This window comes from Alligator sinensis, unplaced genomic scaffold, assembly GCF_000455745.1.
Source record: "Alligator sinensis unplaced genomic scaffold, ASM45574v1 scaffold1118_1, whole genome shotgun sequence".
Taxonomy (NCBI): domain Eukaryota; kingdom Metazoa; phylum Chordata; order Crocodylia; family Alligatoridae; genus Alligator; species Alligator sinensis.
The window spans coordinates 804,083-819,140 of NW_005842070.1; the positions used below are offsets into that span (position 1 = coordinate 804,083).

The following is a 15,058-nucleotide window of genomic DNA, read 5'->3' on the forward strand; positions in this document are numbered from 1 at the left end:
TATTAATTTTATTCTACATGCCCATTAGTGCTTTCTCGTGATTTGTAGTATACCACATGCCCCTAGGCCTACAGCTGTTTCACAAATATCCGGTTATCTATATGCTGTAAGATCATGGAATAAGTCCAGGCAGTGGATTCAGAGTACAAAAAGCGTTACAATAATTTATATAGATTCAGCATAAAGCATATCTCAAAGTCTCTTACCATTTTCACTGATTTTGTTGGCAAAAGCCAAACAGTTCCAAAAGTGTTGAGTAAAAGATTTCCAACATACACCTTCCCATGGGATAACCCGCATTTCCCTATACTGACAATCTCCCTCCCCACAAACACACAAAATTACCTCTCTCACACAACCTCCCACCAAGAACAGATATAAAAAAAAAAAAAATTGTAGTACCACAGAAAATTGCTGCGTTGGAGAAACTGGCAAGAGATGCTGAGGAGGATAAGAAACTGCTGGGTATTGGACTGACTGGGAAGATGGCTGCATAGCCTGAACAGGCTGCAAAATAAAACAGAATGAGATACAATAATTGAAATTCACCAATTAGACAAATAACAAAAAACAATTTCTGAGAATTAAGATCTCAAACAATGTCCTCACAAAACAGGTGAGCCAGTCATTTTCTAGTGGAGCCCAAGAAGCTAGTTGCTGTAACTCTATAATTGCATTTTAACCCCTACATTTCATGATTCTTTGTTGGGGTTTTTTCAGTGACAAACAGACTACAAAGTCAATAAGAAGCAGGGCTGTCAAACGATTTAAAAAAATGAACTGCAATTAATTGCGATATAAAACAATAGTTGTGATTGATTGCAATTTTAATTGCACAGTTAAACAATAATAGGATCCCATTTTTTATTTAAAAAAATAGACTTTTTCATATATTTTCAAATAAATTGATGTCAATTACAACACAGAATACAAACTGTACAGTACCCACAGACCCCTGGCTCTGCTGGTGCCCCTCACTTCTGACCCACAATCCTTTACCCCCCCCAGGTTCTGCCAGTTCCCCTCACTCCCAATCCACAGCCCCACCATCCCTCACCCCCAAATTTGGCCCATATGGAGATCATAGGGCTTGGCTGGTACAGGGGCTACAGTGCTACAGCTGGGGGGTGGGATCTCGGCTGAAGGAGGGAAGGAGAAATAGAAGGAGGGCAGGGCAGGGCACTTACCCCAGGCAGCTGCAGCAGTGGTGCATAAGCAGCGGGGAAGCCTGGTGGAGGCAGATGGTGCCACCGGCCCAAAGTTGTTGCTGAATGCAGGGGAAAAGTGACCTTTCCCCCTCAACGCTACTGGGCCTTTTCTGCTGCAGCCACCCAGAGCCCATGCCGGGGTGCCCTGCAGCTCCTCTGTACCGCCAATGCTGCCCTGTGGGGTGGTCTGCAGGTTGCGGTGATGGCAGCAGCGAGGCCATACAGGGTGGCTTGGGTACGGGTTCCAAAACCATGTGCGCAATTAACGCGTTAACTGGTATTTGCATTAATCACTCACGTTAATGCAGATTAATTGACAGCCCTAATAAGGAGCTAAAACAAAACCATAATTATTTCCTGATTACTGGTGTACTAAAATGCTGAAATGTAGAACCACATATAATTCACACAAAGATAATGAGGAAAGAAAACACTGCATGAGCATATATTTGAATGTTTCTTTAATAATGATTGATTTCATTCAGAGCTTTGTCAGAGTTGGAGAAACATGGAATACAGCTCTCAGACACGATGGCTTAAAACATGACCACCAAAGTTGTGATTATCTAGCTAATTTGGGGGATAAATTTAGGTAAAAGAAAGAAAGACTCTGCAGAGAAACTTCACTGAAGGTATTTCTCTCATTTGCATGACGCATATACAAGTTTGGTACTATCTTGCCCTTGCTGTTAAAAAACTATTCAGGCTGTAAGTTCTGAATCAAGCAGTTTTAGCCACTGAGACAAAATCTGTTCCTGGTAAAACCAAAAATAACTTAATTGGTTTCTGGGTTTATATGGGGTAACCTGGGAGCAGAATGTAGAGGTATTCTCCATGTGCAGACCTGGATCACTCAGACTATATACCATACATCATAGTACTGTACAACAATGTACAGGATGGCTTGCTGCATAGCATAGAAACCATGTGCTGGAAGCAGGTAAGCACACTCAGGGTCAGCCACCTTGGTGTAATGTACAGCGAAAAGTTCAAAGAGCTTAAGCTGCAGGGACCTTTCTATGGATCAGACCCTCCACCCATAGCAATAGCAATATAACCTAAAGCAGTTCCCTGGTGGTCTAGCTCCATTCATTGTAGGCTGCAGGAAAACTTGGAGCACTGAGAAGGGCCAGAGGCACAGTAGAGTACAGTGGCAGAACCTCCAAGATCCATAAAGTCTGCAGAGTGCTATTTTGTAGAAGTTAGGGGACTAAAATATCTCAGGCCAATGAAGTTACATAGGGAAATTTCTATAAGGAAATTCTCAGTTATTGGGCTAAAAAGGCAGCTTCTGTGGCTTTTACTACACTGACCTGCACCTCAGAATGGAATTTGTATCACAATACATTGTTTTCTAACCTTGCCCTCATTTGGACACAAACTATATTCAACTAAGCGTCCAGCCCATCAGGAGTGATGGTGATTAAGTTTTCTAAGTCTATTTTTCTGTAGAGAGACTCATGTAACTCCTATTAAGGTTACACTGCATACACATAACTGTGTAGTGGGGGGACACGCAGTGAGAACTGCCATATGAAATTTTTACAGGCAAGTATGCAAGGGATCCTAATGGCCAACCAGTTGTGGGCAGCTAATTTATCAATTCTATCATCTCTTTCTAATCATACAAATGCACACACATGCAAAGAAAATCTGAACAGTAAATAAAAATGTGAAATTTGCAATAGCTAATAAACTTAATTTTAGAAGCTCTGAATATTAGAAGGATGTTCAGCAGAAGATCAATAGAGATATGTGCATCAATAAATATTTCCCCAGTGCTTTACAGAATTACAGATTGGACTGGTCTATAAAAGACCACTTATAGCTTTTACTTGCATGGCAATTTTTTCAAAAGGAATCTGGAGCTTCTCTACACATATACCACCTAATTGAATAGTTATTTCCAAAATGAAAGTTTGCCTCAAATGGGGGCTATTTTAAAAATCTTTATCTACTTTATCCAACAAGAAAATATTTGATAGCTCAGACTCCATTTGTTTCAAAAGGAAAAATCCCAATACCCTGATATTTTATTTAGCTGCTTTTTTGAAATGTATAGTACAGCTATTCAGGGAAGGTAAACACACCTAATTATCCCAGCACTGATGAAAGCTTGTTCTCCCCTTTCAACAGTTGTCGTACCTGTGTGACAAGGTGACTTGCAATTTGCTGCTGTGGTTGCTGAACCTGCTGTTGCTGTTGGGATGAAGGCTGCTGCTGAGACTGTCCAACGATCTGGCTTCTAATTGGCTGCTGGCCACTGGGAGGATTGTATATTGCAGGTGTACCATCAGGGTTTACAAATGGTTGGCCTGAAAAAAAAATACCCTTAATTTGCAGAATGCTTTTCAGAGTGTAGCAGCCAGTAAAAGAAACGAGACCCCCACATATTTACAGGCCACTCTCCCTTGCTTTAATTAATCTGCAACAATAAAGTGTTTAGTGCCTCTGTGTAAGGCAGCAGTTATCTATTTTTGCAGCTGCGCCAGGGAATATATGTTCATCAACAGCAATTTAAGGTGTAGGTGACAATTTTTCTTCCACCAAGGAGATTTAACAAAGAGCCAAATGCCACTTCAATACATCATATCCAAAATGAGTGATAATGCCAAGATAAAATCTTCATATGACTGCATGTTCCAGCTCATCAGCACCATAGATTTTGCATGCTACACACAGCAGGAGAATGACTAGTTCTGTAAATATATCCTGGATAGTGCCTACCAAATTCTGATCACAAATTTCAGGTTCAATTTCCCTGAATTCTCAACCCACGGTAAAGATTCCTAAATATGGAGGCACAGCGAGAACAAAAGCATTTTATCCTTGGTTTACAATAGAGTAACACACAAAATCGGACTGAGGTGATGAATTAGAACTGCAGCACCATAAAACAATTAAATGGGTGACTGAAAATGGAGATGCCTGAACTCTACTGTATGACACAAATACAGTTGAAATTCTTAACTCCTTAACATCTGCCAGAACACACATTTGTTCCAGCAGTACTTATTTCTAGTGCATAAATGAATAGAAAGTTATAATGACTATGCAAAATGTATGACTATGGTTATTTGTAAACTAGTCAACAATGAAGCAGTAAATGCTGAAATACTTAAGCAGAGTACATCCATGCATGTCCTATCCCACTGCAATTTGCAGACAAACCATGAGACTATTTATCAAACACTGTAGTTCAAATGGGGGAAAAGCTATTACAATTATTTTTGTTCCACGACTCAGTAGCTAGGTGAAGAACTTTTGAGAACAATGTCCTCTGGGACTGGAGAAGAGGGTGTTGGAAATTATTGAGCAGAACTCTAAAAATGTCTTGAAAGAGCTGGCCTATACCAGACAACATTTGTCCTCATTTACACTGAGGGTAAAATTTGATTCATGATATGCAATTTGTGAGCATTTCATGAATCCCTGGGAAGTTTCCTGTTCAGCAATGTCCTTATACCTTTTGCTTTTCATGTTTTAATTGGTGGATGGGGAACATAACCTAAATAGCAAAGGCAATAAATCAATTTTCCCCCAATTCTTAGAAACCTGTTAAACAGCTAAAAAAAAAAAACCCAAAACAAACAAAGAAAAAAACCAACCCCCATGGCCACGTGCCCACACGCAGGCATGTCTGTTTTACAATACTACAAACCTCTTTGTGGTGCCACAAATCACACATGTGGAATGTTAAAACGTGCCCCACACTGCAAATTTGCTTCATGGGGGGAAAATTTGCTACTTAGATTTCCCAGTAGCAATGCCCGTCCCCCAGAAAATAAAGCATCACGGCACATGCTACAATTGCATGCAGTGGAACAGAGGCTTGGTCCTCCAGGGAGATGTGGTGGCTGCCGGCCAGAGTTTCTCTACTTCTCCATTTGTGCCACAACTGCTCTAGCATGCTGGGAGCCAAGAGGAGCTGGGCAAGGGCAGTTTGCCCAAAGCAGGACAGTGTCTTGCAACAAAGCACACGTGCAGGGGCATGCACTACTGCACAAAGGAGCGGCACAAATTTGTGCTGCTGCAGGTGCACGCCATTGCACATCTGGATGCTGCCCTTGATTCTCTTCTGTGTAAAATTTCCACATGATTTTGATTCTTTTCTTCATTCTTTTTTCTTATGCTGCAAATACAAATTTTTAAAAATTGGGAGTGTATGACAGAGAAATAGAAAATTTAAAGGATTAAGAGAAACAAACTGTAGGAAGTGTCTGACAGAAGGAAGTAAATGGGAAATTTAAGACAGAGAAATGCAGGTGAACTGGATGATGTAGAGGGCTGGTAGTGAGATAAAGAGCTGGTCACCTCTGTGTTGCAAAACAAGATTCATGATAGAAGCAGGGCATGAATTTGAAATTTTTTCTATCATTCTTCAGCCATTCTCCTGTTAATCTCATACTAGCTCCTGCTTCTCCTACTGCCTGCTCAAGCTGCCTCCACCAATGTATTCCTCTTCCTTCTTCATGTCTGGCATCGAAAGCCAGTGTCAAAATCAAAGCAGAAATGTACCTTGCTCTCTTTAAAATGTGTTCACTTCCTGGGTTGGTGCTTAGTGCTGCAGCTAGGAAAGTACTTCATTCATAATGGGTAAAATGATGATTACGCTGATTGTGGGAGAAGAGTAGGCCAGGTCCTGGTAGTCATCATGACCAGAGAAGCTGGTTTTGTGCTGGTACTTGTGAATGTGTAGGGTGGAATGGCTTGGAGAGCAGTAAATGATTTTTTCTTTCGTCCAAGCCTGGAGACTTAAACCGTCCAAAGCAGCAGAGTAACAACACTGTTGGGTGCCTGGGGCAGCTATGATATAAGGCAGTGGTAGTTGGGGTGCTGATAGATGTGCAGGCCTCTGCTCTAACTCATGGCACTTTACATAAAATACCATGAGTTACAGTTCCCTTCCCCCCCACCCCCAAACCCAACAAACATTCGTCTGTTGGGTTAGGGAGGGGGACTGAGCCTATCTGCAGGAGCCTGAGAAGCCGGCCTGCTGCCAAGAAGCCACCCCCCGCATCTCACCCTCCCAGCTCTGGGGCTGTCATCAGGAAAGTAGTGGGGAGGGGGGGAAAGGGAAGGGAAGGAAACTGCAGGCTGGCATTTGCTGGCCTGAGCTGGAGGGGAGGGAAGCTGGAGGGGGGTGGGAGGGGCTGCGAGGTTGAGGAGCTCCAATCCACCTGCCCTACCTCCAGCTCAGGCTGGGCAAATTTCTCCTGCAAACAGCACCAGGGGCAGGGAGGGGCTGTATCAACCCAGCCCCAATCACACCACACATTAATCTTAGGAAACACAGGTTTCCTAAGGCAGTGTTTCTCAATCAGTGGTATGTGTCCCACTGGTGGGACTCAAGGGTCATGTAGGTGAGACTTCATCTCACTGACAGATTGAAAAAAATCAGTTGTTTACACTTCAAATAGATGAATCAACAGATATTCTGAACAGTGCAATTTTGTGGGGTTTTGTTTTTAACATGGTGGGACCAGGTTTTTTTGACAAAATGTTTGATGAGACGTAAGGTGCAGAAGGTTGCAACTGCTGCCCAAAGGCATTCCAAAGTGAAGTGCCTTCATTTGATCCCCCATTTGATGAGGTTTAATTTGTCACATGATCGGCCACATTAAAAGTGCTTTGCAGCTATGCACATTTAAAAATGTAGGCATAGCTGCATAACGCTTTCAGGGGACCGATCTCATGACAAACAAAACTTCTACGTGAGCCTCTGCAGATATCATCTATTGATACAAAAAGGCATCCACCATAAAATAATGGGCTACAGATCTGAAGAAAAATGTAAGAGGCTTGGAGAATGAAGGAGGTAAATTGGAACATCTATGTTAGTGGAGACAAGAAAAATTAAATTCAGAAATGGTCAGCATTTATGATGGAGCTAACATGGATGACAAACAACCAAAGCCCATCTACTGGGTTGAATGCTACAGTGAAGTCCATGGGTAAAGAAATGCTAAAACAAAGAACAAGTAGACAGCTAGGAGTGTAGCTATAGCAGTCTCAGAGATTTCTGACAGATATTTAAGATGAATCTGAAGCAACACTGCAATCAAGAAGGATAGCTGCACAGAAAAGGAAAAGCATAAAGAAGGGACTTGAGAAGGGGGATTTATGAAGAAGAGAATCCAGAAAAGATTTTTTCAACAAGAAATGAAAACGAGAGTTTCAAAAATGTAAGTGATACACCTGCAAACATTGGGGAATTAATTATTTCCCTGATGTAAGGGGTGATAGGAGGCTAGTAATAGAAAAATTATAAGACATAAGAAACAACATGAAATATGTTAATTACTAAGAAGATGAAGTCAAAGAAGGCACTAGGAGAGACCCGAAAGTAGACAAAATAGATTGAATGGTACTGAACTGTTGAAATGCTGTTGCTATCTTTTCACAAAAAACAAAAACTTCTGCAGGTAAGCTGGGGAAAGTTCTGGATCAGAAAAAATGCATTTAATAGAGGTGGTAGGTTGCCAACACCTAAGAGAAAGTTCAAAGGTGTCCAGAGGTTTTTATATTTTTCTGACCAGAGAGAAACCAATGTGTCAACCTGATGACTGGGTCTCTGGATGCTGTTATGGGGTCATATGGTCACTAGGACTACACAGTATGATAGGAAATAAAATCTTTAAGTGACAAGCAGTTACAATCAAAGAGGGGACAGTACTGAAGATAATCACATGGCAAGAGGAGAAGAAAGGGCTAAAGTGTGATGCCACAGGAAAAGAAAATCCATTCACTAAGGAGAAAAGGGCTTCATTTTTCCTTTCTTTAAATTATCTTCTCCTCATCTAGATTTTTATGACAGTACCCATCACACTAATTCCTGATCACATCCTGCAGTATCCATACTTTCTTTCTGAGGAATTTCTTTTCCAATTTTACTGTAATAAGATGCAGAGATTTGTGGCTTCACATATAAGGACAAATTTGTATTATGTATTTTATTTTGCATTACAAACAGCAGACACTATAGTCAAGTTTTTATTTCCAGCACATAAAAGAATGGGATTCTATAAATCTGAAAAAGTGCCTGATACTTCAAACTGAATTGCTCCTTTTACCTTTTTTAAATATATACACTTAAAAATTAGCTATAATGATGGACAGGTATCCAGTGTGCAAGCAGCAGAGCTAATATATACACAGAAAAAAATCCTCCTTGAATGACATATAGAACAAATACAGAGCTCTCACTTTCTCTCTTTCATGTATATATACACTACTCAGTTATGCCTCTGAAGAGAAAGTGGCATGCTAAGGTGGGAAGACATGCCATTCAAGTGTTGGAACCTGGAGGCATTAAGCCCGTGACAAATACAGTGAGGCCCTAAATACCGGGGACATATGTTAGCTAGTAAGAGATGCTATACCTGTACATGAGATATAGTGAATGGTTTCCCAAAGGAGCTCTGCTGTCATACGTGTGGCAGATCTTTGCCAAATTCTTGCTATATAAGCTGCTATTCATGGTTTGGAAGGATTAGTAGCTCTCCCTAATCTAGCCATGTGAACAGTGGATGGACTTCTTCCCATGCATGCTGAAGTACGTGCAAAAGAGCTTCTTGAAAGCAGACCACAGAACACACAAAAATGTTCCTTCAACATACGTGAGGCACTCTTACACAGAGCTGGACAGAGCTGCCAGTTAACCACACAACTGCCCAAGAACATACAAATAAAGCTGATGGTGTTTTGCTCTCTCTCTATTGCTCTCCAAACCCCAGTTCTTGACAGAAACACTCAAACTCCTTCCTTTCCTGCCTCCAGTGCAAAATTCCAGTATGAAAACTTAGAGTTTGAAAATATACACGCAAGTGATGTAGCTTGAAAAAATGCTTGTGTTCAAGAATAAGTCATTAAATCAGTCCACTATATATAAACTTAAAAATATCTCCCTGCATTTACATATGCTGAAATATCTTGATTAGAATCAAATGCTATTATCCTCTAAAGTGCTTATGGAACACTTGGTTTTATGTATCCAGGTTGAAGCCGTATTGGTCTAGAGGAAAAGGCAATCAGAACTCGCAGTAGAAATGATATCTTTTGAATCTTTGAAAAGAAATATGAACTTTCATTTCTACCCAGGAGAACTTTTACAATCTTTTCTCCAATGCCTGATGAAGGGTGTTTGTGCCCAAAAGCTTACAATTAAAGAAGTTTTTTTGCAAAAATCTTGTTGGTCTAGTAAAAGAGATCATCTCTACTATGAGTCCTGATTGACTTGGTTTTACAGGGTTTTTCAAGCTGTTGCACTTGTTAAGAGTCCTTACCTTTTGTCCTTATTTCATGCCCTCATCCTGACTACAAAGGTATTTCTAGTGCTGGACTCATGAATAAATATTATTTTTTGGCATTGAACCTATTTTTATTTAACATGAAGAGCTGGATACATCCAGAAAATAGTGACTATCACTACAGATAATGTTCCCCAAAATGAAAGCCTTATGTTGTTTTTCATAAAACTTTGAATAATTATATCAGACTTCTGCTCCCAGTACAGAAGAAAATGTCAATGCATTGCTTTTGTAGCTTTTTAATGCTCATATGAAACTCAGCTAAAAGAAGAATCCAGATTCCAGAGCCAGATACTACTTCAATCATTGCCACTGAAATGGACCTAAGTCACTGAGGTAGCACCAGAGTCCTCGATCCTACACCTACAACTTCCAATTTACTTATACAGATGTAAGCCAATCAAATGGCTTAGATAACAATACTAACTCCAGAGTGCTGATTCAAACACCATATCCAAAACTTCTCTTCTTCTGTTATTTAGTTATATTTTAAAGCTTTGGAAATTGTACATCAGTTGATTCTAGATATCAGAGCAATGGCTTATTCCCGAGAAATGCTGAGCATCCTGACACCCTTTCCCACTCCCACCCTTCGAAACTACTAAAGGATTCAGCACCTCACAAGAAGACCGCAGCACCTGGAAAGATCAGAACTTTATTTTATAGAGATTCCAACAGTGCAGTATCAAATGCAGTAGTATAACTAGGGCTGGGTGAGTGGGGCACCAGCCCTGAGTGACAAATTAGGAGGGGCACCAGAATCGCCCTTCCACCCCTGTCATCCAGCAGCAAAAGCAGCCTCACTGCATTGCTTCCACAGCAGTAGCAGTGGCACCTCTCCCCCATTCCTCCCCTACCCTCCCATTCTCCCATAGTGTTTGACCAGAGTTCAGACCCTTCTTATTGTACCTCTGATGAAATTACTTTATTGTTCCTCATTGACTATGTCAATATATACGAAGCCAACATATACTTGCTCCCAGATGTGAAAACATCTAGCAAAATCTAGTTTTCAAATAAAAGTAACTACCTCCTCCCTAATGAAGCACTCAGCAGGTGGTGCTACCAGTACTTTTTTGGGTGGATCTTAGTAAGGTTCCCTAAAGGGTAATGAAGAAGATGAGAGAAATGACAGACTGACCTGTGTGGGGATTGAGGAGGATACTGCCAGGAGGTATCCCTGCAGCTTCAAGTGGAAGTATGATATAGCTGGTGTTGCTTGGTGCTACCTGGCCACTCATCCCATTCTCTGTATAGGAAACGCTGCCTGAAGAATTTGCTGACACGCCAGCAACAATGGATGCACCTTGTAGAGGCTGATGTGTTCGTGACAGGGATCCTGAGGAGCCAGCGCTGCTGGAAGACTCTGAACCTGAATGAGATATAGACTCTTAGTTAAAAAAGCCCAGTCCTCTACTCTTCTTAAGAGTCTGCATATACAAGATAGTCCATTTTAAAGATGGCAAGCACTTACTAGATGACTAGCTTTCCTCTCTGCCCTCCTATAGAAAATTGCTATCCCAGGAAGGATGGAAGCAGATAAATGAAAACTGACCCAGAGTAACCTACATTGATATTCTCTTTTTCTTTAAGGGGCACTCTCCACTAGATTGGATGAAGCTACTCTGATGCAGGGGGTTGCACTGTCTGTCCTCACCCTGAATGTGCTAAAACAACAGCTCAGTGAGGTTTGGATGGTGGACTGGAATACGTGTTTTTAAAACAATCGACTATCTTCAGACTACATCTACATTCTGAGAGATTACCTGCAATCAACTATGGCATAACCTCTTTCCTAAATATAAATCTGGTTCTGCAATTTTAAATACTAGTACCAAACGCTTATGAAAAAAAGAACACTTGGGAAAATTCACGTGAATCAATTAAAGGTGTGAAATCAATATAAAGCTGTTAAATAAACATTAAACCATGTGAACATTCCCATTCAGAAGTAAAATGGCCTTAAATCACTGTAGTGGCAGCTTAGTCCTCAAAGATAAACTTACAGTGAGCTAAGGTTACTCTGCTTCTGACTAGAATGCTCCACACAAAAGTTTAATGTGCTTTAGATGCGTTAATTGACTTCATACCATTAGTTGACTCACCTTTACTTTTGCTGAGTGTCCTCATGTAGACCTGGAGAAGAAGGGGAGGAAAAAAAGAAGTTTGGTTCCAGTGTGGGCCTCAGTTTGCAGCTTGCAGGATTCCATAGCCCTGAATCATTTCTGAATCTTGTCCTTAACTTGGACCAATTTCCTTTTTGATAATTAGACTTGAGGAAATATGTTTCTGAGTCTGAAGAAGTAATGGCAACAACCTGGAATCTGTGGGGGTTTGTACTTACTGGGCTTCTACGTAAAGCACTCCCTATTGTGTAAAATGGTACATTTGTACTGCCTCTTGCTTAGTGCAATTTTCTACATACATATAGTAGCTGAACACAACTGTAGAAACCACAGTTCCATTGGGGTGCTAGGGCCAAGGACACTCTTCCCAATCAACCAGTCAAGAAGCTAGTGGAGGATGCAGAAGAATTTTTTAATTGTTTGTGTGCACTCTGAAACTGTGGTAGCTGCTACTTTTTCAACAAAGGTTTACATGGTATGTTGTACAAACATCCATTGGAAAATTATGAAGACTACTGAACTATCTACTTCATAATATTAATTTCTGTGGCAATTTTGAATGGCAGAGACATGCTTGGATGGATGAATTTCTTGATGGCACCTTCGGGAACTTCAGCATAGTATTCTGGTATTTTCTGTTTTTAGATGTAAAAACAACATTTAGCAGAAATTCATTTTTCTCTCTGTGGAAAATACAGTAATTATCAGATCATTTTCCATGTTTGACTGGCCGTATTGCATTAATTTCAACATTGATTCTTTGTGTTTTCTTTTTTTCTCACTTTCTGTGTGTGATAGCTGACTTATCAAAATCCTATTGATCTGAATTCTCCCTGGGGATGAAGGATGAAGTTAAGTATGAAATTCTTTTATTATAATAATTTAAGTAGGGCCCACTAACTGCTATTCCTTTAATTGCCCATTTTGTGTTCTTTGAAGGAAAAGCTGTAAAAGAACAGTGTAACTTTGTAATGGATTTTTTTTCTTTTCAGATGCTTTTATGTAATAATAGTCTTAGCTTTATCAATTTATGAACATTGGAGACAATCGAGAGTGCCTCTAAATTAAGTTGATATTAAGAGCTGCTAGGAGCTGTGGAACAAGCATTTAATTTCTCATTTCTGCTGCATTTTAGTTAAAATTATATTATTGAAACTAGCTTACTTTCAGGATCATCAATGATTGGCTCTTCCTTAAGAGAACAGAAATGTTTCATTCAATGGAACAACTTGAAGGAATGAAAGAGACCAATTTTCTGCAGGTTTTGAGTCCCCTTCCTATATTATTACTTAACAACTCTTGATCATGTTTATATTATTCCTTAGAAGAACTATCCATTTTTGTTGCCTCAGAACTACAAGAGCTTATTCCCTACCATTATATTTAAGTGCTGTTATATTGAGTTAAATTCAAACACATGTTTATTAATGAATAAATGCTAATTATTTGTTTGTAGCTACTTTCATGTTTATTTCAGTCAACACAAGAAGAAGTCACCTAATACAGACTGAAAATATGAACTAGTGAGCTTTAAAAGACTTTACAAGCCATGGGAAGTTTTGCCCATCATCCAGAAATTATTGAAATCTAAAAAACGGGTCTTCTGTTGGTTCACATATCCCCCTTTTTTCAGTATCTACAAATAATTTGTTCCATCCTCTAGTTAAATTCTCCTAGCCAATTCACCATTATGCTTTTAGACCAGGGCCAGTAACCTACAGCTCGTAGGGTAAGTCTAATCTGTGAAGAAAATGGATCTGGCCAACAACGTCTCAGGGAATCACAGCACACACTAGCCAGGGCAGCAGAAGAGGCATACATATGGTTCTAGTTCCTGCTTTTTGCTGTCTATTCCCTTTGCAGCCTCTGCTGATTATGGTGGAGGCCTGAGGAGGGTGGAGGGGGGCAGGGGGGAGCGCAGGGCATTTGCATAGGGGGCTGGCTTGCAAGCAGCAACCTGCAGTGGCAAAAAGTTTGTCAGCCCCTGTTTTAAACTGTTCTAAGAGTGCCCTATCTATTTCATAATAGACATAAAAATCTTGATGTTCCCATCAGTTACCTATTAACATGTGTTTAGATGTGTTCTTCGATGCTAGAATTATATTGTAAGTAGAACCTGTAAGTACCTGAGAATTATATGGAAATTCAAAAAAGGGGCAAGAGATAAAAGAATAAATTGGAAAACACCTAGATATTTTTGGGGAAAGAATTCCCCCAAAGTTTTTCATGCCCCTGGTTTTAAATGATCAACCCAGTGGCATTTCCACCATCTCTTTTAGGCCACAGACCTTCTGGACTTTCTCCTATACTTAATGTTCATCTTGCCCTTTGCTTAATCCCCTCTCTGTGCTCGGAGGTCCATCTCTTGGACAATCCTAAACAAGTTTTCTTCCTCCCTGTTGCCTACATTCTTCATAGGATATCCTTATAAACAATGACAAAGACTCCCTCTCCAGTCAACTGACCCATCTAATTACCCAATCCCTACTTGCTCTATGGGGTAAATTTCACAGGAGCAACACATTAATCACTGTCATCTTGGATGCATTTTCACAGAATCAAAAATACTGATTTTCTAGTTTTAAAAACCTGTACTTTCTTATCTTTTTTTTTTCATTTTTTATCTAGCTTTTATCACCACTGTGGCTCCCACTGTAGCTCTGGGTTCCCATGAAAGTGATACCTCTCCAACTCGAACTTCTGGAAACAAGAATGATGTTTCAGTGTGACAAGTCGGTAGCTAGCTTCTGAGTAGAAGCAGGTAGCTTTTAATTTACTGCTCCTGCACCTACATTCCCAAGATTGCCATTGGGAATATTTACCTGATCAACTTGACTGGAAGGAAACATAAAGAAGCAGAAATTTGGTTCCAAAACCAGGGCATTAAATGATAATTTACAGGATCCTTTAACAAAAGGGTTAGAGTTTTTAAAGGCTTGTAATTAAGATTACAGTTTCCCTTCAGGACCAGTAAGGAATGCCAAACCCCCTGGATTAGATTTCAATTTCTACTACATTTATATATATTTCGTATAACTCAACTGAATGTAACGATTACTGTAGGTTTGTATCATCAGTCAGAATATGGCCAACTGTTTGTAGAGAGAGGGGAAAAAAATATTTGAATTGGGGTTTATGAGGCAGTACTGTAATACAAAAACTGTACTGTAAAGAACTAGACTAAAGATGAAATAAAGTATATTGTTTACATTTTCAAATTGAATGCACACTTTGTTTCCTTACCTAAATTAATAAAAATTATTATAAATAGTAAATGAAAATAATACTGCTAAGACAAACAGTTTGTTCTCATAAGGACAGATAGGGGTTGAATAGGAGCATACTTGACAGATACATCCATATGCAGAGCCATCTTTCCTCATAAATACATATGAATAGTCAAACTGAAAAAAAA

General features: G+C 39.9%; 1 protein-coding gene across 21 annotated transcripts in view; it reads right to left on the reverse strand.

Annotated features, from left to right (window-relative positions):
• ARPP21 (cAMP regulated phosphoprotein 21) overlaps positions 1 to 15,058 on the reverse strand; it is a 276,847-nt gene that overhangs the window by 68,113 nt on the left and 193,676 nt on the right. For 18 of the 21 annotated variants that reach the window (XM_025204112.1, XM_025204113.1, XM_025204114.1 and 15 more), the window contains 3 exons: positions 10,659 to 10,889; positions 3,354 to 3,523; positions 403 to 507 (listed from right to left, as the gene is read on the reverse strand). In XM_025204112.1, the coding sequence (XP_025059897.1) occupies positions 403 to 507; positions 3,354 to 3,523; positions 10,659 to 10,889 (506 nt within the window). The remainder of the gene's footprint in view (positions 1 to 402; positions 508 to 3,353; positions 3,524 to 10,658; positions 10,890 to 15,058) is intronic. The other 3 variants (XM_025204124.1, XM_025204123.1, XM_025204122.1) reach the window with 1 other exon arrangement.